The sequence below is a fragment of the Gopherus flavomarginatus genome, chromosome 8 (assembly GCF_025201925.1).
Source record: "Gopherus flavomarginatus isolate rGopFla2 chromosome 8, rGopFla2.mat.asm, whole genome shotgun sequence".
NCBI classification, from domain to species: Eukaryota; Metazoa; Chordata; order Testudines; family Testudinidae; genus Gopherus; species Gopherus flavomarginatus.
Genome location: NC_066624.1, coordinates 55128752 through 55154409, shown reverse-complemented (window position 1 = coordinate 55154409; position 25658 = coordinate 55128752). Strand labels below are relative to the sequence as shown.

The 25658-nt window shown below is 55.4% G+C and overlaps 1 protein-coding gene across 1 annotated transcript; it reads left to right on the top strand.

Annotated features, from left to right (window-relative positions):
- Nucleotides 1-22487, top strand: CCNB3 (cyclin B3). Its single transcript, XM_050965606.1, has 12 exons — nucleotides 1-78; nucleotides 4786-4894; nucleotides 5479-5562; nucleotides 6332-6450; nucleotides 7769-7862; nucleotides 8529-8627; nucleotides 9746-9838; nucleotides 10612-10749; nucleotides 18662-18817; nucleotides 19886-20035; nucleotides 20995-21125; nucleotides 22074-22487. Exons 2-12 carry the CDS (start codon nucleotides 4805-4807, stop codon nucleotides 22141-22143), a joined length of 1224 nt encoding a protein of 407 aa, XP_050821563.1. The 5' UTR covers nucleotides 1-78; nucleotides 4786-4804; the 3' UTR covers nucleotides 22144-22487.
- The last annotated feature ends 3171 nt before the right edge of the window (nucleotides 22488-25658 follow it).

Sequence of the window (25658 nt, the reverse complement as noted above, 5' to 3'; positions counted from 1 at the left end):
TTTCAAATCCACATTGTGCAGCAGTAGCCGCAGCTCTTGGGTGGAGGCCGGGATCGGGCCCGGGCGCTGAGAAGCCAGGTGAGCTCGGGCCGGGCGGCTTCCCATATCTGCCTACCCCCCCCCCCCCCCCCGGCTGCACTTCCCCGGCCCCTGCCCGCTGTGTCCGGCCCACTCTGCAGCCCCCTCCCTCCCCATTGCCCGGGGTGCCAGCGTCCCCCCCACATGCAGCCCGCGGTGCGCCGTCCCTTCGGCATGTGGCCCGGGGATGACCTGCCCCATGTCCTTCCTACGGCCTGCGCTTCCCCACGGCTCGCTGCTGCCCTTTCCCTGAGCATCGCTGTGGGGTTAGCCGGGAGCTTCGGCAGCTGCTGATTCCTCCCTCCCGTAGCCTGCAGTCCGCGGCGGGCTTACACCGAGCAGAGATGGGGCGGGGGGAAGAGCAGTTTATAAGGTTTCAGGGTGGATTAGAGAAGGGGAGGAGGGTGTTCCAGATTCCTTTACCTTGAGCCAAAGTTCAGTGATTCTGGGAGACAGTGCAAATTCAACTCTCTTGTGGCTGGGGGTAGCTGCATGGTGATGAGATTTGTACTGGCCTCATCTCCTTTGCTGTATGCTGCACTGACCCTGGTTGGCTCTCCTCTGATTGGATGGTTTTATCCATAATGTGACTCCAAACAGCAGCTCAGTCATCTCTGTCTGTGTGGATGAGCTAACTCAGTTGTGTCTTTTGAATCTCTATTGTGTGGATATTGTAAACCAAGGGTTGGTAACCTTTCAGAAGTGCTGTGCTGAGTCTTCATTTATTCACTCTAATTTAAGGTTTTGTGTGCCAGTCATACATTTTAACATTTTTAGAAGGTCTCTTTCTATAAGTCTATAATATATAACTAAACTATTGTTGTATGTAAAGTAAATAAGGTTTCAGAATGTTTAAGAAGCATCATTTAAAATTAAATTAAAATGCAGAGCCCCCTGGACTGGTGGCCAGAACCTGGGTAGTGTGAGTGCCACTGAAAATCAGCTCGAGTGCTGCCTTCAGCACCTGTGCCATAGGTTGTCTACCCCTGTTGTAAACCAAGCCAGTTGTAATGTGTATCCATTGTTCCTGTCATACTGCAGAGCTATGGGGAAATCCAGGTTTCTGAGCCAGGTTGGAAGGTCCTGAAAAACCTAATCCCAGTTTCTAAAATGGTGGCTTGTTTTCCACCAGGTGCCCTATTATTAAAGCACCTGAGACCTGTCCATGGTGTATTGTGCTCTGGCTGCAGGCTATAATTAACCTTGTTGACTTAAATCATGGATTCCAGGGCTGTCTTTGGGAAGGGGGTGGGAATGAAGGGTGCTAGTGGAATGACTGCTTGATGGCACTGTAAGAAAGTGTTCTCTTTGTCTGACCCCCTCCCTCAACTTAACCAGAGGACAAAAGTCCATATTACCTTCCCACACTCTCATGACTCCCATGACTTCAGTACAGTCACACGAAGCATGGCTTTGGTCCCAAGCATACTTAGTTTAAAGGGGAGGAGGGTGATGTTGACAGTCCCAAAATGTCACAGCATGGGCTGCTGCCCTTAGGTGGCTCAGACCTGCTGCTTAATGCAAGAACAAACATGCAAACAGTGACAGGCCTGGACCATAGAGCTCTTCACATCCAGCCTAGCAGGCAGGTGCTCAGCTGTTTTGGTGATGGGCTCATTACAGCTGTTTGGGATCTAGTTGCAGTATCAAAATTGCTCTTATCTAGTGCCTGGCTGGGGGGAGCTTGTCTGTCTAGCTCCTAGTGAGGTGGGAGGCTCACTCACAATCCATAACAGCTGACACTAATGAGGCCTATTCTAGGTCAAGGTTGAAGTGCATTGGCTGGGCATTGTGAGTGGGTAGCTTGCTGTGCTGTTCCCCTCTGTACCTGTTCTGTGAGTAAATGGAGATCAATCAGTCTCCAAAGCCAATAATCCAGCTTCAAAGCCATACAGACAGTTCCTTTGCCCTCCTGTCTCCCCCTCTCTTAAGGCGCTGAGGCCTAGTGGATAGAGCACCCAGGAAACAGGTTCTAGTCCCAGCTCTTCCATGGGATTGCTGGGTGACCTCAGGCAAGTCAGTTCATCGCCCTGTGCCTCAGATTCTCCATCTGTAAAATGGTGGTAATGATGCTCCCCTCATGGCTCTGTGATCTATGGATGAAAATTAAGAGCTGGGTGTTGGCTGATATATAGATGCCGGGAAACACTTTGTAACATGCTCTCTGCAAATGGCTGCTGAGCAGGAAGGGGGACCCACATATCAGGGTTCATTTGTGAAGGGGTGATGTCATAGTCGCCACTGGAGTCAATGGAAACTGTTACAGCCTAGTGCTCTCTGTAATTACTGGCTGTGGTCTGGGCTGTACATGGGAGAACAACAGTGCTGGAGGGAGCTTGTCTGGAAAGTCACTCTAGGCTGCATTCTGCCCATGGGCTGGCAGCATGATGCAGGTCTCCAGATTTGAACAAGAGGCTTTTCAACTCCTGTGGGTGTGAGCTATCCCTGCCCTGGTCTGTTGGTTTGTGTTCCTTGGAGCTACACCAGGTGTTGGGATTGGCACTGCCAAAGGCACTGAACACACTGGACCCTCAATATGCTGGGGTGATTTTGTTTGGCTTTCTAGCAAGAGCAGATCTCTGCATCAGACTGACTGGAAGACAGGTGAAGATGGGCTGCTCTAGCTTCTCGGAGTGCAAGCCAATGGGGCCTCTGTTTCCCAGAGGAAGGGCAGGAGAGAGTGCAAACTACAGAGAGGAACCAGACAGATACTCCAGCTGATAGGAGCAACTGCAGAAACAGTCAAGGCAGGGACCTTCAGACATCCAGAGACCTTTCTGCAGTTTTGATTGGATTATTGCTCCAACCCCCTTCCTCAGTCTCTTCACCTCCGCCTCTCTCCATACTACCACTCTTACCATCTTCTCTCCTGCCCTGTCCCCTGCACCCTCCTCACCTTCCCTTTTCTTTCCATTTAATCATGGGACTAACATGCTATTAAGGCCTGGCTTGGCAAAGCCCTGACTGGGATGATTTAGTTGAGGATTGGTCCTGCTTTGAGCAGAGGGTTGGACTAGATGACCTCCTGAGGTCCCTTCCAACCCTGATATTCTATGATTTGCGGCCATCACATGGTTCACTCAACTGGTGTGTTCTATCCCTTTCCCTCTGTATAGATTACAAGCTCTTTGGAGCGTGGACCTTCTGCTGTTCTGTTTATATGGCACCTAGCACAATGGAGCCCTGATCTTGGATGGTCTCTAAGTACATTAATAACATCTGCTTTCTCTCAGCCCTCCCTCGCACACCACTACTTCGGTTCGACCTTGTTTCCAGCTGGGTCCTAACTGCCAGCCACCTGGCAGAGTGATGGGAGGGAGGAAGAAGCAGAGCAGGATAGACTGAATTCTCTGTGAATTGTAACTAAATATCCTATTTTGGGGGCCAGGGGCGAAGGTCCTACAGTGGGTCTTATATCTGGATCTGCTGGACAGCTTGCTGTCGCCAAGTTGGCACTGGCCTGCTGGTGTCCCATTCATCATGTCCCTCAGCAGCCAGCCAGCCAGCCAGCCCTGAGGGAGAAATGGCTGGTTCTTTGCAGCCCTGCAGGTGAGGGTCTGTAGGGGCACGTGGGTGTGTGCAGGGATTTTTTTGGCATGCTCCCCTCCTCTGTTACCTCCCTAATGCCTGCATCTTCTTCAGCACCTCCAATGCTCCGGATGGGTAGACTTGCCTGCAAACTGCTGCTGAAAGCCCCAGCCTTCCCCACCTGCCAGCCTCCTTCCTGTTGCCTCAGCCCCCCTGCTACCCCACGGACAAAGGCCCAGGCCTGCTTCCCGGCCTTCGGAATGCTCCCAGTTCTTATTTCCATGGGACCCCAGTGGCATTCAAAGAGTTAAATAGGGAGTATGCTCATCCTGGCTTGCATGCTCCTAAGCCCTAGCAGTGGTTCTTCCCCATCTCGCATGAGAAGGCCTCCAGACTACCTCTGCTTCTGTGCCACTCGCCTTCCTCAAAGCAGCTTCGCATCAGTGCAGGGGCCCTGGGGAAATGGTGCTATGGAGCCATGGCAGGGCAACAGTTGCCCTAACGGGATCCTGCAGAAGCTGTCTCATCCGGTTGCCTTTTCCCCATGACAACAGAGTGATTCTTGTGCATTCTCCTGGGGCTTGTTGCATTGCTTCCCGATCAGAAGGTAATGGAATGGGGGTGGCCTTGACCCAAGGTCCCTTGAACCGAAAGCTGTGGAGAGAGGGGCCATTGGCCTAGAGAAGCAACGGTGGCTCCAGTAGCACTTGAAAAGCCAGACCACGAGGGATGAGGCTGGTGGGGGGAGGGACGGAGGGGTCATTGCTCCCCAGGCTGTGAGGTCAGTCACTGGGAGCTATGGGAGGTGGTGGTTGCTGTTTGATCCCAAAGGGCTAGTCTCTGCCTGTGAGGTAGGTGCATGTATTAAAGGTTTGTGTCTGAGCTGCAGCTGAGCTGCTGCTAAAGTCCCTGGGGTAGGGGCAGAGGTTTGCAGTCACTGCTCTGTGGTCTGGATGATAACAGAGGAGTATGGATAGAAAATAAACCCATGTCTCCTAACGCTGCTCACTGGGTGCCATTGGGCAAATCCTTTCCCCTCCCCATGCCTTGGTTTCCCCATCTGTAAGATATGGATAAAGGCTGTTTGCCCACCGCATGGGGGAAGCTGAGGCCTTGAGTCTGTAAAGTGCATTGAATTCATTAGTCAGCATTTTGGGGGTATCTCTTGTCTCTGTGCAGGTGTGCTTGGGCAGAGAAGATGCCAGTGCCACGCAACTCCAAGACCACAGGCAGTAAACCGCTCCGGCCTGGTAAAGCAGGAGCAGTGGAAAATGCCAGGCCCGAGAAGGTGAGTCTGTGGGGCTAGTAATTTTCTCCTGCCCCCGCTGGGAGCTGGGGCTATGGATACATATGGATTGCTCATTCCAGTGGTAGCAATGGGGCCTTCGCTGGTAAAAGTGCAGGCTGGTCCCTGGAGTTGGGAGGCCATAGGAAAAGGTGGCTTCTCCCTCTTCCAAGAGTTGGGCCAAGATTGGTCCCAGCACTTCAGTCGTGTTAATGTTTTAAAGCTCTGGGCTGGCCCCTACAGAGCTGCAGTCTGGCCTGTTGCCCTTGGGCAAGTCACGCAGCCTCAAATCCTATCTGTAAGCTGGGGTCTAGCCTGCCCCCACTTTCCCCCTCAACAAGGTTTGGTGAGGCTGATGCATCAGACTCAGCTACTGTGGCATTAGGGGGCAGACATCTATCACAGCTGGAGCTGTGAGAATACGTGATGCTTCCAGCCCCACCTTGACTGCTTTGTTCTCCTGATAGCTCGTATCTTCGGTGCCACGCCCCATGCTCTGGGCATGGCTGCCAAGCAAGGGTGGCGGAGCTCATGATTGGTGAGGTTGGGTCCAGCATGCCATCTGAATCATCTGCTCCTTACTCTAGGAGGAGAGTTTTCAAGCAAAGAGGTCCCCGTCCTCACCCCAGGGGGCACCCAAGAAGAGGTCAGCCTTCGGAGACATCACTAATGTAAGGACACAGCACTGCGGTGGGGAGTGGCGGAAGAAGCTTGTGGGGGAGCTGGATATTTCATTTCTACCTCATCTCCCCGTCCTGTTTCCTAGTCTTGTATGGTGCCTCTCCGGAGAGGCACCATACATCTTTGCTGGGTCATGCATGGGCTAGGGGTAGGGGATCAGAGGTCCTGATGCTTGATCCGCTGCTCTGATATAAAGACCACACTTCCATATATTAGTCCTTACATTCTGATCTGGGAACAAACTCTTCTCCCACATCCCAGCCATGTGCTCTAACCACTAGATCATGCTGATGTTCACCTTAAAATATTTTCCCTGCTAAGACTGGGCGGAATCAACATCCAGTGAAACTTCACAACTATCAATAGTCTGCAGGCAAGCCAGGCAGTGAACCTGTTTGCTTAGGAGGCACTAGCTCTCTTCATTGGCTGTATTGGATGTGCCCCTATACCTCCCCGGGGTCCCTCTAGACCAGTGATCAGCAACCTTCGGCATGCAGCCCACCAGGGTAAGCCCCCTGGCGAGCCAGACTGGTTTGTTTACCTGCTGTGTCTGCAGGTTCGGCTGATCGCTGCTCCCACTGGCCGCAGTTCGCCGCTCTAGGCCAGTGGGGGCTGTTGGAAACGGCGCGGGCCGAGGGATGTGTTGGCTGCCACTTCCCGCCACCCCTGTTGGCCTGGAGTGTTGATGCTGGGGAGCCTGGCCGGGCTGCCCCTCTGTGTGTTGTGCTGTGCTCCCAGCATTGCCCTCTCACCTGCCAGGCTCACAAGAACCAGGCTGGCCTGAGGAAGAAGGATGCTGCGAAGGCAGGTCTCAGGAAGGTGCAGAAGGGCACAGCTGCTCTGGGGGTCTTGAAGAACAATGAGATCAACTTGAAAAAGTGAGTAACTCTCTGTGGGTCAGCCCTGATGCAGCCCCAGCCCCGCCCACCCCTTGCGGCTGCACTGTTCCTCACTCTGATGGACGCGCATTTACCCTGGTATCTGAGCTGCTGTCCCTGTGGCTAGCACCAGTACTGGCCTGCACAGTGCTATCACTTTCCAGGCTGCAGCCCAAGGGGACCCTCTGGCAGAGGGTCAGTCTCCAAATGCTTAATGTCTCTCTGTGCCAATGCTTCTTGGCTCTCAGGGTCTCTTGGTGCTAGAGCTGGGGGCTCTAACAGTAGGACCCTTTGCCAGCTGGGAGGGTGGAGTGTCCTCGGAGAGGCTTTTGCCATTGGGAATGTGCTCAGGTTGCCTGCTGGCGGGATTCGCGGCCATGGCAAGCGAACTCCCCTCCAGTGGGGAACTAGGAGGATAATTGAGAAAATGGAGTGGGAGAAGCTGCAGGCCAGGCCCCCAGTGTAAAACGGGGAGGGGGAGGTAGAGGGACATCCCTTCATCCTGGCTGATAGATGCACAGGGAAGAAGGGAAATCCCAAGGGATGTGGCTGCACCTAAAGACAAATGGGAGGCTGGGATGTGGAAGGAAGGGGTGTCGTTATGTGGAAAATAGTTGAATGCCGATGGGGGCATGCTGCCTGCTGGGCAGTTATAATCACCCTGTCTGAAAGGAGACGGCAGGCGCGTGTGTGTGTATGTCCTTCGTGAGAAGATTCAGGGTCCTGGAAAAACTCCTCAGAAGAGAGATGGGGATTGCATGCCTTGGAGAGGAGACTAATACTAGGGGATATGAGGCAGGTATATGAAGGGAGTGGTATGGAGGGGACAGATCAGGAGATCCCTTGCCCTTGTGTAGGATGACAAGGGACTTCGATGGAATTGAAAGCCATTCCATATAAAACTGCTAAAGGAAAATGCCTTTTCCATACAATGCATGGTTGGCCTGTGGAACTCAGGATCTCATGGAGGCCAAGAGCTTAGTGGGATTCAAGGAAAGTTTGGGTGGATGATGTTAGTCAAGATAAAAATATTGGCAGGGCTGTAAAGCCTCCTGCTTCAGGGTATCAGCCAGTCATGGACAGGGAAGACATTTCTCTCATGCGCAGGTGTCTTTGTTCACTCAGTGGGGAGTGGTGTTCTTGCCCCTGCCTTTGAAGCAGCTATTACAGGGCACTATTGGAGAGGTGGCCCTGGGCTATAGCTATACCCTGGTCTGATGGGATCTGGTGATTTCTGGGGCACTAGATGACCAACACCCCTCTGCCCCTGACCCTGGCCTCTTGCAGTGTCTGATCTGCTCTTGGCTGCTTCTGTTAGGTCAACAAGGAAAACGCCCCCAGCTGAGGCACCTGTTGATCCCAAACTGGTTCCCAAAAATGACCCGGTGCCAGAGGAGCCAGCAGCCACACAGGTCAGTGGAATTGGATGCTCACTGCCAACGTAGTGGACCCTCGGAGGGCAAGGGGCGTGATCAGCACGTGGGACTCAGCTGGAAATCTTGCATTGCACTCCTTGCAGGAGGGAAGTGCCCTGGCCTAACACTGTCTCTAGAGGGTGCTCGTTCACCTCTTCCTGGGGATACCGAAGCACTGCCTGCAAGTGCTGCCTGGACTGCTCACCCTGTAGGGGGTCCGAGCCTCGGGCCCTGTCCGTCTGCATGCGTGAAGCCAAGCCGCACCTTGCCCCCTCCCCAGCTGCTGGGCTACACAGATTAGATCTGGCAGCTAATTTCCTGAGTGCTGGGTTGGTGCAGGTCTGCCCCCTGCAGGCCACATAGGCAAACTGCTACAGAGAAGTCCTGCTGGGTGAGCCGAGAGAACAGCACGAGAGGTGTTGCAGAGCAGGATGAAGCGCAGTGATGGGGCATGCAGTGCCTGCTGTGTTCCAGGCTGGGGTTTGCCACATAGCTGTGGACGCTCCTCTGCTAGCTGAGAGAGGTGCGTTGGCAAAGCAGTCTGGGGCTGGAAGCCCAGTGCCTGACCAGCCATCGCTCTCAGTGCCTCATTGTCATGATTGCTTGGGACTTGTCTCTCTGGTGTCCCAGAGGTATCCTCCAACCCTCTCGCCTTTCACGCAGGTGCCTGCCATTGAGGACATTGACAAGGAGCAGCTGGGAGACCCTTATGCCAGCGCCGAGTACGCCAAGGAGATCTTCAATTACATGAAGGAGAGAGAGGTGTGTGGCACTTAGGAAGGGCTCAAGCACAAGGATCTCAGCTTTGCCTGTCTCTCCTTCCTCCTCTGCTGGACTGGCTCAGCCTCTCCGAGCTCGCTGGCTTGATGCCCTGGAGACACCAGGCTGACTCCAGGGGCACCAGGCACAGGAGGGAGCTAGAATGCCAGGCCAAGGCCCCTAGGGTCTGAAGGTCCCATTGTCTTCAGAGAAGAGAGTGCAGCCCCCTCCAGTGCATTTCTCTGCTGCATTTCATGGCATTGCAGATGTGGGGCTGGTACATTGGGAGGGCAGGCACGTTGCGCCTTAGCACTTGATGCATAAAGCTTAATTTCCAAAAGCCCCGGCTCATGTCCTAGGCTAGCTTGGCTCAGCCTTTCGCTCTTTCCAAGCGGGCAAACTAGCTCCAGTCATCCTGTTATGTACAGGTCTCTGTTCCCACTGCCTGCTCCATGCAGCCTCTCTGGAGCCCCGGCTCTCCTGGCAGGAGGCTGGCTAGTCCTGGGCAGGGTGATTGGTTCCACTTGGCTGATGGCTGTTCTGTCCATGGCAGTGAGTCTCCCTGAGAAACCCTGGGTAGGCCCTGGTAGCAATTTCCCCTCTGGCCGTGCTGCTCACTGGCCAGCAGGGGAAGCAGTCTGGGCTCCTAGCTCACCTCTGGATGGTGAAGCCCAGTTACAGCCGCTCTCCTTGTAGTGCTGTCTGTGCGGATGGCACCTTCTGGCAGGAACTGTCCTCCCAGCCACTAATCCCTGCTGGGCGCTGTGGGTGGCCCCTTCCCTTGACGCAGCAGGGCTGGCTGACCACAGAAAGGATGAGCAGCTTGGGGTAGGATCAGCCGGGCTCTAGCGTCCAGCCCATCACAAGAGTTGGTGCCATTACAGAGACACAACTGGGCTTGGGTGGAGGGTGGGATCCTCCTACAACAGTGGGGCTGAGGGCCTCTCCCAGGGAGGCCCTGTTGTGACAGCGGAAGCTCCTGGCCATGGTGCAATGGAGAAAGCTTAACAGCCTGCCTGCAGGAGGGCAGGGCCATGGACTCAGCCTCTCCAGGTCCTTACCCGCATGCTGCAGTGTGTGGGCTTCATTCACTAACAGCCTCTCTTTGGCTCCCTTGGCAGGAGAAGTTCTTGCTTCCAAACTACATGGAGAAGCAGTACGACATCAGCAGGGACATGAGAGCCATTCTGGTGGACTGGATGGTGGAGGTCCAGGTGCGCACCCGGGTTCCCTTGGGGGGGAGACAATGCCAGCATGTGCACCGTAGCTGTTTTTTTTTTTTTTTTTTTTTTTTAAAAGCAAGGGGGGGAGCCCCACCCAGCTGGAGGTGGGGCAGACCATCCTCCCTCCCCAGCATACTTGAGCAGAAGCCATATGGAGGAGAGGAACCCCTCAGCCCCTGTGATGCGGCTCAGTTGCATGCAGCTGTGAGCCTAGCTTGTGGCAGGGGTGAAAGGGCTGTGAGTGGAGAAGGGAGTTGAGGAAAGGGGGCTGCAGGCCAGGAGGAGGAAGCCGCTTACCGTTTTTCCACACAGTCATTGGGAGGAGCCAGTTACCTCGTGAAGGCGCTGGCCCTGACTCTCCTCTGGGTGTGTGTCTGGAGCCAGCCCTGGAGTCTGGAGAGGAGCAGCAGCCTGGCGAGTCAGACAAGTGGAGCACCAGGGACCCTTCCCTGTGCCAAATGACACTGATCTGTGCCTGGGCACTCGGGGTGGGCAGCCTGGGGCAAAACTGCAGACGTGACCTTCACCACTGGACTGGGAATGGGAAGCATTTTCCCCTGGCTGCTAAAACAAGTCCCAGTCTGCATGAGGGCAAGTCTTGGGAGCAGAGCTGGTGAGGGGTTTTGTTGCCCCTTGCCCTGAGCCTGCTGCCTGGGGCGCCTGCCTAGGGAGGGCAGCTTGGGAACATAGCAAACCCTGAGTGACTGCACCCAAGGTGGGTCACACTGGCTGACGTGTGCCATTCCATCTGTCTCCCCACCCAGGAGAACTTTGAGCTGAACCATGAGACGCTGTACCTGGCGGTGAAGCTGGTGGATCACTACCTGGTGGAGGTGGTGAGCATGAGGGACAAGCTGCAGCTCATTGGCTCCACAGCCATCCTCATCGCTTCCAAGTTTGAGGTGATCCAGCTCTGGCCTGGGCAGAGCCTGCGGGGCGTCGGGGGCAGCCTGGCTTGTAGGCAGAGGGTAACACAGGCCCAGAGGGGGACACATGTGGGGCTTGCTGTGCAGTCACATTATAGCCCCCCACGTAGCTCACGTGACTAAGGCTACAGCACAGGGATTGACTATTGCTGCCTCAAAGGCCCCAATGCTGGAATAGCAGTGATGGGGTGGGCAGGCTGGGATCGAGGGAGTGGTGGGCTGGAATTCATCCCTTGGGTCCTAGTTAGCCCTTAGGCGTTCTGTTGGTTAGCGTCCCACCTTTAATGCAAATCTCTGGGAGTGTGCACTGGTGTGAACTGGGCTGTATCAGCAAAGGGGGAAAGATCAGGCAGTTGGGACATTCCAAATGCTAAAGCTGGCCCATGAACTTGGACCTTGGTGCACGTCCTATGGACCAAGTGTGCGGCAGCGCTGCCGCTGAGCAACTAACCTTAACAAGAGAGGAAGAGCTGCATGGGTCACTCTGCAGCACGGTGGTGTTAATGTTACTCCTGACTTAGGAGTGTTGGAGCCACGACACAGGATTAACTTAAGCTTTTGCATTTAATTTCCTAGTTGAAGGAGGAAATAGGAATTGGGGAAAGGGAGTCCCAGGGAGAGAATGCTGCCTTTGGTGACAGGGCTGATATGCTTTTTGATCCCACAAGTGCTGGTTAAAGCATTCCAATGCACTGTGCTTGGGGATGGAGCCCAATTGTTCCAGGTGCTGGCAGTTTGTTGGGACACTGCCCAGGAAGGAAGAAGAATTCTTCTTCGAGTGATTGCTCACATCCATTCCAGTTAGGTGTGCGCGCCGCACATGCACGCTAGTCGGAAACTTTTTACCCTAGCAACTCCAGTGGGCCGGCAGGTCGCCCCCTAGAGTGGCGCCGCCATGGCACCCGATATATACCTCTGCCGGCCCACCCGCTCCTCAGTTCCTTCTTACCGCCGTGTCGGTCGTTGGAACTGTGGAGCGCGGCATTGCTGTCCTCCACGTCCCTAGCTCTCCTTGTTCTACCCTTGTTAGTTAGTGGTTAAGTATAGTTAGTTATATAGTTTATAGTGTAAATAATATTGTACATAGTTGTTAGCCGGTTTGGGCCGTAGCCCTTCCCGGCACCCGTCTCATGCCTGGTTCGCCGAGCTTTAAGCAATGTGCGGCCTGTAAGAAGCCTATGCCGACCAGCGACCCTCACGACGCGTGTCTAAAGTGTCTGGGGGAATCGCACAGGTCGGACAAGTGCCGCATTTGCAAGGCTTTTAAGCCCAGAACAAAGAAGGAGAGAGACCAGAGACTTAGGACTCTCCTAATGGAAGCGGCACTTGACCCAGCAGCTTCGCAGACCGTGATCTGTACACCGGCACCGGATCGCACCGGCACCGGAAAGACTCCCCGGCACCGACCTTCCCCGGCACCGGGTGCAGAAACAAGACCATCGAAGTCTGCAACTCCAGCCAGGCAGACTCGAGTGGAGCGCCCGGCATCGACATCTGCCGCGGCGCTACCGGCACCGTCGACTCCGGGCCCGGTGGGTCCGTCGACTCCGGTCCCGCCGAGCTCCCCCATAAGATCTGGGGTTGAGCTATTGGTCCCATCCACTCCAGAGACCTTCGCCTCGGCACGGGACCTCATTGCCCTGACTGAGTCAACTCAGCCGCCACCCCCGGTACCTCCAGTGCGGGTAACGTCCAGGGGCAAACCCATGATGACGGTGCCGTCTCGGGGCTCACGCTCACGATCGAGGTCCCGACGCCGCTCGCAGTCCCGGCACCGCTCCCCTCGGCGGTACCAGTCGTACTCGCGGCACCGATCGGCCTCCAGACGGTCACGGTCTGGTTCCAGCCGCCGATACCGACACCGGGACTCTAGGAGCCAGTCTCGCCGTCGTTCAGCGCACCGGTCGACCTCCTGGCACCGAGCTGGTGGCAGGTCCCGGTCGACCTCCCGGCACCGAGCTGGTGGCAGGTCCCGGTCGACCTCCCGGCACCGCGTCGGTGGCAGGTCCCGGTCCTGATCCCGGCACCGAAGCAGCGGCCGGTACCGGTCCAGATCCCGGCACCGAGACAGAACCCGGTCCCGATCCCGGCACCGGTATGACTCCCGGTACCGGTCCCCGGCACCGAGAACATCTTCGGTGCCGGACCGCGGAGACTCTTACCAGCCGCGGTCGGCCCCTCCATGGCCTTCCAGACAGCCGTCGGTGTCATCACAGGCGGACAGCGTATATGCGCTGGGCACCGATAGACAAGCGGCTCTCTTCCAGGACCCTCCGCAACAGGACCAAGGTCCGCAGCAGTGGGGGTTCTGGACACCCTGGGCGTACCATCAAGCCCAGGGCCCCCAACAGCTTCCTCCTAGGCCTGCAACGGCAGAGCACAGGGTGCCGGAGGTGTCGTTGTCCCGCCCCCCTCCCTCCCCGGACGGGGAGGAAGGATCAAAGCAACAAGACCCTGGTCTTCCTCCTGAGCCAGAGGCGAGGGCTGAGGCGGACCCCCCGCTGGACACTTTCTTGCCAGGGGTCTCCTCATCCTCTTCTCCTGACGAAGCGGTGGCTGGCACTTCCTCCAATAGCCCTCCTCCGCTAGATCTCAGGGCACATCAGGACCTCCTCAGGCGTGTAGCACAGAATCTGAGCCTGCAAGCCGAGGAGGTCTCTGAGATCGAGGACCCCGTCGTCAGCATCCTTTCCTCCGATGCTCCCACCAGGGTCGCCCTCCCCTTCATTAGGACGATCCAGGCCAACGCCAATACAATCTGGCAGTCACCGGCCTCCATCCCCCCTACGGCGAGGGGCGTCGAAAGGAAGTACATGGCCCCCTCCAAGGGCTATGAGTACCTCCACATTCACCCGACACCATGTTCCCTGGTGGTGCAGTCGGTGAACGAGAGGGAGCGTCACGGACAGGAAGCCCCAGCCCCCAAATCCAAGGAGGCCAGGCGTATGGATCTCCTCGGCCGCAAGGTCTATTCGGCTGGGGCCCTTCAGCTCAGGGTTTCCAATCAACAAGCCCTTCTTAGCCGCTACGCTTTTAACTCGTGGGTGGCAGCGGACAAGTTTAAAGAGCTGCTGCCACAAGAGGCTCGTCAAGAATTCGCGGCGATTCTTGACGAGGGCAAGAAGGTTGCACGAACCTCGTTGCAGGCCTCCTTGGACGCTGCAGACTCGGCTTCCCGTACCCTCGCCTCGGGGGTAACGATGCGCCGCATCTCCTGGCTTCAGGTTTCTGGCCTTCCACCGGAGCTCCGATACACCATCCAGGACCTCCCGTTCGAAGGCCAGGGCCTGTTCTCAGAAAAGACAGACCCCAGACTGAAAAGTCTTAAGGACAATCGGGTCATTATGCGTTCCCTTGGGATGCACACGCCTGGTACGCAGCACAGACCCTTCCGGCCGCAACAACAGCAGCAGCGTCGGCCATACCCCCAGTTCCGCCAGTGGCAGGACCTTAATAGGCACCGCGGCAGGAATGGAAGGCGCAGACAGTCGGGGAACCAAGGGGGGCAAAATCAAAGCTCCTCCAAGCCCCCGCCTGGGCCCAAACCTTCGTTTTGAAGGTGCGCCCGAGGGCGCAGTACCAGTTTCCCCCACGGATCCTTCCCCCCGTTTTCCAACCGCCTTTCGTTTTTCCTCCAGGCGTGGACCCAAATAACATCCGACCGCTGGGTCTTACGCACGGTGCAGACGGGATACCACCTGCAGTTTGTATCATTTCCTCCCTCCCGCCCCCCTTCCTCGTCCCTCTTCAGGGACCCCTCTCACGAGCAATTCCTTCGACAGGAGGTACAGACGCTCCTCAACAAAGGAGCTATAGAGGCGGTTCCGGAAAACGAGAAAGGCAAGGGGTTTTATTCCCGCTACTTTCTGATCCCCAAGGCCAAGGGAGGCCTCAGGCCTATCCTCGACCTGCAAGAGCTCAACAAGTACCTAGTGAAGTTGAAGTTCTGCATGGTATCCCTGGGGACCATTATCCCATCCCTGGATCCGGGAGACTGGTATGCCGCCCTCGACATGCAGGACGCTTATTTTCATATTGCCATATGGCCACACCACAGATGTTTCCTTCGATTCGTGGTGGGCCGCCTTCACTACCAATTTGCAGTCCTCCCATTTGGCCTTTCTACGGCTCCGAGGGTATTCACAAAATGCATGGCCGTCGTTGTGGCACATCTCCGGCGCAGTCGTATCCACGTGTTCCCTTACCTAGACGATTGGTTAATTCGGGGCACGTCGGAGCTACAGGTTTGCAGCCACGTCCGCAGGATCACCGGCCTGTTTGCTACCTTGGGCCTCATGATCAACGTGGACAAGTCCACCCTGCTCCCCTCGCAGAGGGTGGAGTTCATTGGGGCCGTCCTGGACTCCACCGTGGCCAGGGCCCTTCTGCCGTTGCCAAGGTTCCAGGCGTTGTCGGCGATCGTTCAGCGCTTGCGGGCAGCCCCCTTGACATCGATACGGACATGTCTAACCCTGTTAGGCCATATGGCAGCATGCACATTTGTGACTGGATACGCACGGCTCCGCATGAGGCCCCTCCAGTCGTGGCTCATCGCACATTACCGGCCGGCAAGGCAACCACTAGACATGCTGATCACAATCCCCCAGGCGGTGTTGGATTCTCTCAGCTGGTGGCTAGACCAGTCCGTAGTGTGTGCGGGGCTCCCATTTCACCCGCCCCAGCCCTCGGTGTCCCTAACGACGGATGCCTCAGATCTCGGCTGGGGGGCCCACCTGGGAACCCTGAGAACACAGGGCCTGTGGTCCCCACAGGAGGTGAAGCTGCACATCAACATGCGGGAGTTGAGAGCGGTCCGCCTTGCTTGTCAAACGTTCTGTCACCAGCTTCAGGGTCGTTGTGTCGCGGTATTTACGGACAACACGACGACCATGTACTATATCAACAAGCAGGGCGGCACCAGATCCTCTCCCCTATGTCACGAGGCGATGCGACTCTGGGACTTTTGTATAGCCCACTCCATTCACCTCACGGCTTCCTTCCTCCCCGGAGTACGGAACACACTGGCGGACCGCCTGAGCAGATCCTTCCTCTCGCACGAGTGGTCCCTTCGCCCGGACGTCGCCCTCTCGATCTTCCAGAGGTGGGGTTGTCCCCGTGTGGACCTGTTCGCGTCTGGGGGGAACAGGAAATGCCAGGCGTTCTGCTCCTTTCAGGGCCGGGAACCCGGGTCTATAGCGGACGCCTTCCTTATTCCGTGGACGACCTACTTGTTCTACGCGTTCCCCCTGTTCCCGCTGGTCCACAGGGTCCTTCTGAAGGTGCGCAGGGACAGGGCCCGCGTGATCATGGTAGCCCCGGCGTGGCCCAGACAGCATTGGTACCCCATGTTGCTGGACCTGGCCATAGCCGACCCAGTTCCCCTGCCCCTTCACCCGGGCCTGATCACCCAGGACCACGGAGCTCTCTGTCACCCGGACCTCCAGTCGCTGCACCTAGCAGCGTGGCTCCTGCGTGGCTGACCAGTTCTGAGTTGCGCTGCTCCACCCCAGTACGTGAGGTACTCTTGGGCAGCAGGAAGCCTTCCACTAGAGCGACATACTCGGCCAAGTGGAAGTGTTTCTCCTGTTGGTGCGTGGAGAAAGGTCTCCTCCCGATGGAAGTTTCGGTGGCCAATATTTTGGACTATATTTGGTCCCTCAAACAACAGAGCCTGGAGATATCGTCCCTGCGGGTCCACCTGGCGGCTATCTCCACCTTTCACCCGGGTGGGGATGGCCGCTCCGTTTTCTCTCACCCGACGGTGACTAGATTCCTGAAGGGGCTGGAACGTCTATACCCTAACGTCCGACTCCCTGCCCCGACCTGGGATCTTAACCTGGTGTTGTCTCGGCTCATGGGGCCCCCCTTCGAGCCGTTAGCTACTTGCTCCCTACTCTATCTTTGTTGGAAGACTGCCTTTCTAGTAGCTATTACCTCAGCTAGACGAGTGTCGGAACTCCGGGCTCTCACGGTAGACGCCCCGTATACAGTCTTCCATAAAGATAAGGTGCAGCTGAGGCCACACCCTGCCTTTCTCCCCAAGGTGGTCTCAGCCTTCCACGTCAACCAAGAGATATTCCTCCCGGTTTTTTTCCCGAAACCTCATTCTTCAGGCAGGGAGCAACAACTCCACTCGCTTGATGTCCGTAGGGCTCTCGCGTTCTATGTGGAGAGGACCAAACCGTTCCGCAAATCCCCCCAGCTTTTCGTGGCAGTAGCGGACCGCATGAAGGGGCTTCCCATTTCCTCGCAGAGGTTATCCTCGTGGGTAACATCCTGTATCAGGACCTGCTATGAGCTGGCCCACGTTCCTACGGGCCGTGTGACTGCGCATTCTACCAGGGCGCAGGCGTCGTCGCTGGCTTTCCTCGCCCGTGTGCCCATCCAGGAAATCTGTCGGGCAGCGACCTGGTCATCGGTCCACACCTTTGCTTCCCACTACGCCCTGGTCCAGCAGTCCAGAGAGGACGCGGCCTTCGGATCTGCAGTGCTCCATGCCGCGACTTCTCACTCCGACCCCACCGTCTAGGTATGGCTTGGGATTCACCTAACTGGAATGGATGTGAGCAATCACTCGAAGAAGAAAAGACGGTTACTCACCTTTGTAACTGTTGTTCTTCGAGATGTGTTGCTCACATCCATTCCACACCTGCCCTCCTTCCCCACTGTCGGAGTAGCCGGCAAGAAGGAACTGAGGAGCGGGTGGGCCGGCAGGGGTATATATCGGGTGCCATGGTGGCGCCACTCTAGGGGGCGACCTGCCGGCCCACTGGAGTTGCTAGGGTAAAAAGTTTCCGACGAGCGTGCACGCGCGGCGCGCACACCTAACTGGAATGGATGTGAGCAACACATCTCGAAGAACAACAGTTACAAAGGTGAGTAACTGTCTTTTCCACACACCCCTCTGTAGCCAAAAATCAAACCAAGCTGGAGAGATGTCCCCTGCTTCCCACCACCACCTTCTGAGTATTGTGGTGGAAATCCCCAGCCTGAAAGATGAAAGTTTGGGCAGGTTACCCAGGTGGGGAGACTGGGGTAGGGCTGGTCAAATTTTCCAGTCAAAATCTTGATTTATCTATCAATCAATCAAATGCCCCAAACTGATATTTCAATCCAGATATACTGTTGCAGTGCCTTATGGAAATTGTTGGTGGGTTGTCTCCTGCTGGATTTTCTGCTATGGTCTAGGCTCCCTGGTTGGATTAAATCTCCCATGATGCACTGCCTCCCCTTTCTAAGAGTGGAAACTTTGGGGCATCCTGCAAGATGTCAAGCCCATCCTATAGAGAAGAGCGGGAGTGTGAGGCACGTGAACTACAACTCCCACGAGACATTACAATGGCATTTCCCAAATAAAATCTTTCCATCTTGAATTTTTGCTGAAAATAAGTTTCCCATGAAAAACTCTGAAAGTGAAGCGCTCTGCATCAGCCTGCCCCGTCTTCAATGAACATTTGGCCCACCACTGAAATGCAGCTATCTCTGGAACAGAACGTGGCAGCTGTTCAACAGCAGCAATACAGAGCAGTTCCAGAGAGGTGTTATCTCATTTGCGACTGCAGGGCTGTCCCTGGGGGGCAGCATGGCCTCATCCAGGTTGAACTCCAGCCAGGACAATAGGGTTCACATCTCTCAGAAGGTGCCAGTGGGTTTTTAAGAGCCAGAAGGGAAATTAAATAAAAAAAGATGCATAAGGGGATTGTGAGCCAACCACTGAAAGTGAATGGGATTCATGCTCCAAGTTCACCTAGATGCTTCTGAAAATCTCACCCTGAGGGTTTTAGTTTAACACCTGCCAGGCAGCTTAGCACAGCGCCCCCTAGGGACTGGGGCAGCACTGGCCTGGGTGTAGGTGGGGCTGACCATTCCTGTGGCTGTTTCCCTTTAGGAGCGCTGCCCCCCGTGTGTGGATGACTTCCTCTACATCTGTGACGATGCCTACAAGCGGGAGGAGTTGATTGCCATGGAAATGAGTATCCTCCGCACGCTGAAGTTCGACATCAACATTCCCATCCCGTATCGCTTCCTGCGGAGGTTTGCCAAGGTGGGGCCCCATTTCTGCCACTAGAGGGGGATGTGGGTGGCCACAGCTAGAGGCCAGCAGGTGGACCTCGATGACACCCTCCCCCACCAGCCAACTGGCACAATCACATTGGGCTGCTGGTGGGGAAATGAGCACGATGTGGGCATAAAGTGCTCTATGAGGGAGTGATGCTGCAGGGAGAGCAAAGGCTGCTCCTTCGCCAGAAGGAAAATGCTAGCTTGTCAGAGGGGCTATAACCAGCAAACAAGCTCTCCCTTCCTTCTCCCCATCCACCAAGTCCTATCACTCCTGCCAAAACCTGCCATTCCTTTCCCACCTCAGTGCCCTGGAGGCAAGTCCTGACTCAGAGCACCAAGGGGAGCAGAGCAGGATGTTCAGTGCCAGGAACACTAATGTCTCTCTCTCTCCTCCATCCGCTTCCTCTTCGGTCCATGCAGGCCTGGCTATCTCGGTCATGTGGAAGCGCTGGCTGGCTCCTCTGCCCCTGCCTAGTGGTGCCCCCTGCTGTGCCCAACACACCCGCAGCAGAGAGCTCTCTCCCAGCCATGGAGGGGAATCAAGTGCTGAATTGGCCGTGGGCTCCAGAAGGGACAGGAGCATCTGGCACTCAGGGTGGGAGATAAGCAGGCGTCCAGGCCTGGATGCCAGAGGCTCCTCCATGGAGAGGTCTGGGTCTGACTTGTCCTGGCAGGGGAGTGAAACAGTTGGGCCAGTCCCAGCTGCTGGGCTTGAGTGACCTGGACAGGCAGCCAGGTTGGCTCACTCAGTGACTCTCCCCTGGGGCCATGGGATACCTGTGTTCTGGGGTACCCTGGACCCATCCCCCTTCCTCACCCCTGTGCTGAGCACCAAAGGGACCCTTAGCTGCCAGCTCGCTGCAGTATCTGCTCTGTGGGACCACCTGCCTCTCCCACGGAATCAGCGCTGAGCAGGGCTCTCCATTGCAGACAGGGTGCTCCCCCATGACCATGCCCTGGCTCTGGGGGCAGCTAGGGGAGGCATCTCCCCTTCACCAGGTGCTCAGCAGGGAGGTCTCACCACAGTTCCTTTTTCCTCCCACGGTCCCAGTGCGCTCACGCCAGCATGGAGACACTGACCCTGGCCCGCTTCATCTGTGAGATGACCTTGCCGGAGTATGACTATGTCCAGGAGAGCGCCTCTAAGCTGGCCGCCAGCTGCCTGCTCCTGGCGCTCAAGATGAAGAGCCTTGGTGGATGGGTGAGTGCCCTGCTCTCCTGGCCCTTCCTCATGCCTGGCTGTCTAGGTTAGCTCCACTGGCCCTGCGGAGCAGGAGGCTGCCTGGAATGGCTGCCCCTTTGGCTGCTGTCGCTGGCTCTCCAGCAGTGTTGTCTGGCTGGTTTCCCCCAGGGTCAAGTCGCCAGTCTCTGTTCCTCGGGATGGACACTGTCCTGGAGCCACTGGAAACGTGGCTGTGGGTGGGTTGGTCCCAGATCCTGCAGTCTGTGCAGGGAACCCCCGGCCTTGAGCTACTGATGCACTTTCAATCCCGGATGGACAGGGAAGCCCCACGCCTTCCACTTCTCCTTTGGCCCTACCTCTAATAGCTAGTTCCACATGAGCCTGTGAGGCCCGAGTTCCTAACCTGTTGAGTCCCGTGCCTGCTCTCCAGCTCCCCACTTCCAGAGACTGCAGAGCCTGTACTGAGCAGGCCCTGGTACCTTCAGGGGGAGTTAGAGAAGGGGCAGCTCACCACACACTCCAAGCCAGGCCCTCAGCAGCCTCAGGAGTGGGGTTTGCTCTGCCTTCTCATCCTCCATAGCTGGCCCTGCAGGCTAGGGGAGAAGGATGCGACATTCTTGTCCTATGCTCCCTGTCTGGCAGCTGACTCTGGTGCTTGGCTGCTCTCTCCCCATCCCTGAGATCTTTGGCCATAGTGTCCCTGTTTGCAGATGGCCACCTGCACAGAGGCCATTCCTTTGGCTCCGTGTGGGGACCTGACTGGGCCTGTCTCTGCTCCTTACTCATCACGGTGAGAAGGCAAACTCAGCTGTTACCTAAATTGGGCAAATGATTTGTGTCCTGTCTGGCCAAGGAGCCATTATGGGGTCAGGACATCCCAGGGGCCAGATCTATCCCCAGTGTCCTGGAAGAAGCAGCATGGAGTGTATGTGCAATGGTGCTGGTCCAGGCTCTTGAGTCCCTCTAATGTGCTGCAGAGCCCCATGCTGGAATATTATAGCGGGTACAGCTCTCAGGAGCTCCATCCACTGGTGAAGAGGCTAAACTTCCTGTTGACCTACCAGCACGATGACAAGTTAAAGGCGGTGCGCACAAAGTACTCCCACCGGTGAGTGGACTCTCCTTGTGTGTTTGTGGTGTGTCTGATGGGCTGGGGCTGGGAGATGTCTTCCACTCGCCAGCAGGGGGTGCTGCACTGGACATGTCACCTGCCTAGGCAGCCTGGGGCGGGAGCTGTGAAACTGTTGCTTGATATGAATGCCCTGCTGCCTTGGCCCCAGTGCAGTGTCAGCTTCCAAGGGACCACTGTGATCACTTCATTCTGGCCTGCGCTCTGCAGAACGTTGATCTGCAGCATGGCAAGGACTGGCTGCCCCCAGTCACTCTGATCTTCGTCTCTTTAGAGCTAGCTGAGGCTTCAGACACCCTGGCCCTGTTGCATTGAGAACAGGGGGAGAAACTGAGCCACCTGGGCTGGCTAGCTGCAGTCTGGCAGAGGCTGGCCCAGCAGGAGCTTGCCGTACTACGGCTAAGGGCCTGCCTGCATTCCACAATCTAAGTCAGTGCTGTAAGGGGTCCTTGCTGGGCTGTGGCTGCTGCAGGGGCAGTGCCAGCAAAACCGCCGTGCATGCTGGAGTCATGGGTCACCCTGGTCTGGAACTTATGCCTTCTCTCTGAAAGGGAGAGAACCCGTAAAGGGAGAGAAATTTGCCCTTTGCTCTGCATAAAGGAGGGGCCTGGAAGACTTGTACGCTAGGAGCTCAGGTCCCATGTGCCCAGAAGGACTCCATGGTGACTGGAGAACGTGCCAGCAGGGACAGGGCATGTGGGCACGGTTGCTAGACTGAGCACCAAAAGCCGATTTAATGCCAATGCCTAATGAACTCTTTGGAGAAAGGAGTCCTTTGCTAATGACTGCAGGCATTTGGCTGGGGCCCAGTGCCCTAGCACACTTCCCTCAGGCTGGCTGGAGCTCCCACCCCACCCCGTACCCTGTCCCTATGCTATGTGTCTCCACTGGGTGTGCTGCACTAACAGGCCTGTGTCACCTTTTCAGAGTCTTCTTTGAAGTAGCCAAGAGTGCTCCCATGGACATGCTGAAGTTGGAGGTGGCTCTGAAGAGCTAGCCCAGGGGATGGGGTGAGCAGCCCTCTTGGGGGCTGGCAGCCCTGCCTCTGGCTCGGAGGGATGCACAGCCCATGTGTAAATAGCTTGTATATAGAGATTAGCTTCCTTGGCCCAGAGGGGTCTGTACATAGATTTTTAATGTTAAAGGGGGGAAAAAATGTAGCAAGTGTTATTGGGGGACTAAATATGAAAATAAGTCAATAAAATAGTGTGTATCTGTCCCGCCTGGCAGTCTGTTTAGTATTCCCAGCCCAGCAGTGGCGTGAAGTCAGGGCCCCTTGCTGTAAGGATACCTAGCGAGACGCTTCCTGCCCCTGAGGAACTTGCAGTGGAAATAGAGGCCAAAGGGTGGGAGGGGTGATGTGTAGCCCATGGTCACACAGCTGGGTGGGGGTATGCTGGGGGGAGGAGTATCAGGCTTGTTTTTTTGAGGTTTGCTGGGGGTAACACTTGGCCTCCTCTAGTCTATTGTGCTAGACTCTGCTGCACAACCCCAGGGGCTCACAGCTCGCAGTGGGGTTCTTCCTGACTCTGCTTCCTGCATCTGAAGTGCCGATAAATGGATTCTTTCTGGCTGGGTCTTGTATCCCAGCCCCTAGTTCTGAGCTATCTGGATGTGCCTGTGACTGCCACATGGCATCAGTGGGCGCTGGATGGTAGTGCTTTGCAAGCTGCCTGCTGAATGGTGACCCTGCAAAATAGGAGATGAGTCTTAAACGACTCTTCCTCTTTTTGCCTCTATCAGTGAGGTGAATGGACGCTGAGATACTCCTGAAAACCCCAGGAGATTCCACAGGCGCACACCGGCCTGAATGTAGCCTCCTGAATCATTATTGATGAAGAAGCCAGCTTGATGCTCAAATCACAGGGGAAGTAAGGAAAAAAACCATGGCATTAAATCACTGTCGAGTTACTGTGGCACATGAGAAATGGAGCCATTTGATTTTAGGCAAAAACACACCTAAGCATAAAGCCATACTGGGTGAGATGAATGGTCCATTTAGCCCAGTATCCTGTCTTCCAACAGTGGCCAATGCCAGGTGCTTCAAAGGGAATGAACAGGGCAATTCTCAAGTGATCTATCCCCTGTCATCCAGTCCCAGCTTCTAGCAGTCAGAGGCTTAGGGACACCAGACCATGGGGTTGTATCCATGACCATCTTGCCTAATAGCCATTGATGGACGTATCCGGGGTGAAAGTAACTTACAGGACTTACCGGTACTACCGGAGTCCTGAGGAGAGGCGTGGCCTCAAGCAGAAGAGGCAGAGAGTTGCAGATGTGGCTGGGCGCCCTCAGGGGCAAATTAAAGGGTCCGGGGCTTTGGCTTCTAGGGGGAACCCCGAGCTTTGCTGGGCTGGGGCAGGGATTTAAAGGGCCCAGAGCTCCTGCTGCTGAGGGAAGCCCAGAGCCCTTTCAATCCCCGCCGTGGAAGTTGATGCGGTCCAGCACGGCGTACTGGCTCTTGGCCGGTACACCAGACCGGCTTACTTTCACCTCTGACTGTATGTATTTGTATGAATGTGTCTCAAACAATGCAGCTGCAGCCTGCCACTAACCAGCAGTGACCCCAGCAACTGGCTGGCCCCTGTGGGCTGCTGCGTGCAGAGAGCCAGCAGGTGCCGCTGGGCTGGGTCTGCCAAGGAGTACGTAACCAAGGCAAAAACCACAGACAGCCCGCCAGGGAGGGAGCCGGGGTGTGGGGGGAGTCAGGGGTGAATGAAGGACAACTGGAATAGCCTTCATGAAATATACAAGATATTCAGAGAAAGTTTTGTCAATTTCAGCCTCTGCACTCTGCAGGCAGGACAAAACAAAAAGAGATCTGAGATTGCACCCGATGTCCTAAGGACATTTCAGGTCTTTAAATCAATATATAAAGAGGTGGACTGGAATGAGAACTACTATTTCTTTCAAAGGAGGCACAAAAATTTCCCTGAATATTCAGTTTTCCCCTCCAATCCCTTTGTGGTTTTGTCTATGGGGGCTATTTGCTTTCTCTGTGAATCTTTAGTTGCTTTAGCAAAATTAGTTCAGCCAAAATAAACCCTAATCATCATGACACATCTTTCCACCATGTTCTCCATGTGTTTTGTGAAGTTTTTTTTAAACAGTAACATTTCAAAGAGGATCTGCAAGCAGTTTGGACATCACAACCATGATCCTTTGCTGGGAAGGGAATGGGATAGATTTGAACTTGGAAATGATTCTTGATTTTGATTGTGTTTAGAAGATCCCCTCATTCCGGGGGCAAAAAAGAACTGCCCCTGCCATGGTCACACATACCCAACAACAACTGGGAGTGAAATTAACAAGGATGCCAGAAACATCTCCTAACTCTGGGCACTTAACTGCACAGGGAACAGCTGAGTTTAAACTGTTCTTTTGCAGGCAGCAGCAGCAGGCATCTCAGCCAGTGTCCCTACTGCAAGCTAGAGCCTAGAGGAGAACTCCTGCTGGAGGTCAGGGGGAGAGGAATGCAGAACTTTGTCTGCAGCCTGGCTGGAGGAGGGGGAGGGAGGAGCCGAGAAACCAATGTGACAGTGACTTTTCCCCTTCCACCTGCTTTTATTAGCTCTGGATTTAAGCTGTGCAGCCAAATGCTTGTATTTGTTGTGTATATTAGTATTTGAGAGATCCCCTCATCCCGGAGACAGACAAGGACCGCCCCTGCCATGGTCAAACACACCATCCCCTCAACCCCCTCCCCGCAGCTACTGTGAGTGAAATTAACAAGGATGCCAGAAACCTAGCCCGGGGGGCTGAACCATCAGGGAACAGCTGAGTCTAAACTATTCTTATGCAGGGAGCAGGCTTTTCTCTCTCTCTCTCTCCCTCAGTCAGGCCTTGGCTACACTGGCGCTTTACAGCGGTGCAACTTTCTCGCTCAGGGGTGTGAAAAAACCACCCCCCTGAGCGCTGCAAGATACAACGCTGTAAAGTGCCAGTGTAAACAGTGCCGCAGCGCTGGGAGCGCGGCTTCCAGTGCTGCAAGCTAATCCCCATGAGGAGGTGGAGTATGTGCCGCGACCACACTCAAAACTTCAAAGCGCTGCCGCGGCAGCGCTTTGAAGTTTTGAGTGTAGCCAAGCCCTTAGTCTCCCTTTCTTACCCGTCCTCCGTACTGGCCCGTACCAGCTTACTTTCACCTCTGGATGTATCCTCCATGAACTTATCTAGTTCTTTTTTTGAACCCACTTATACTTCTGGCCTTCACAACATCTTCTGGCGGCAAGTTCCACAGTTTGACTGTGTGTTGTGTGAAGAAATACTTCCTTTCCATTTGTTTTTAAACCTGGTGCCTAGTCATTTAATCAGGTGACCCCTAGCACTTCTTTATTCACTTTCTCCACACCAGTCATGATTTTATAGACCTCTATCATATCCCCCCCACTATTCATCTCTTTTCCAAGCTGAACAGCCCTAGTCATCTTGATCTCTCCTCATATGGAAGCTGTTCCATACCCCTAATCGTTTTTGTTACCCCTCTCTGCACTTTTTCCCAGCTCTAAAATA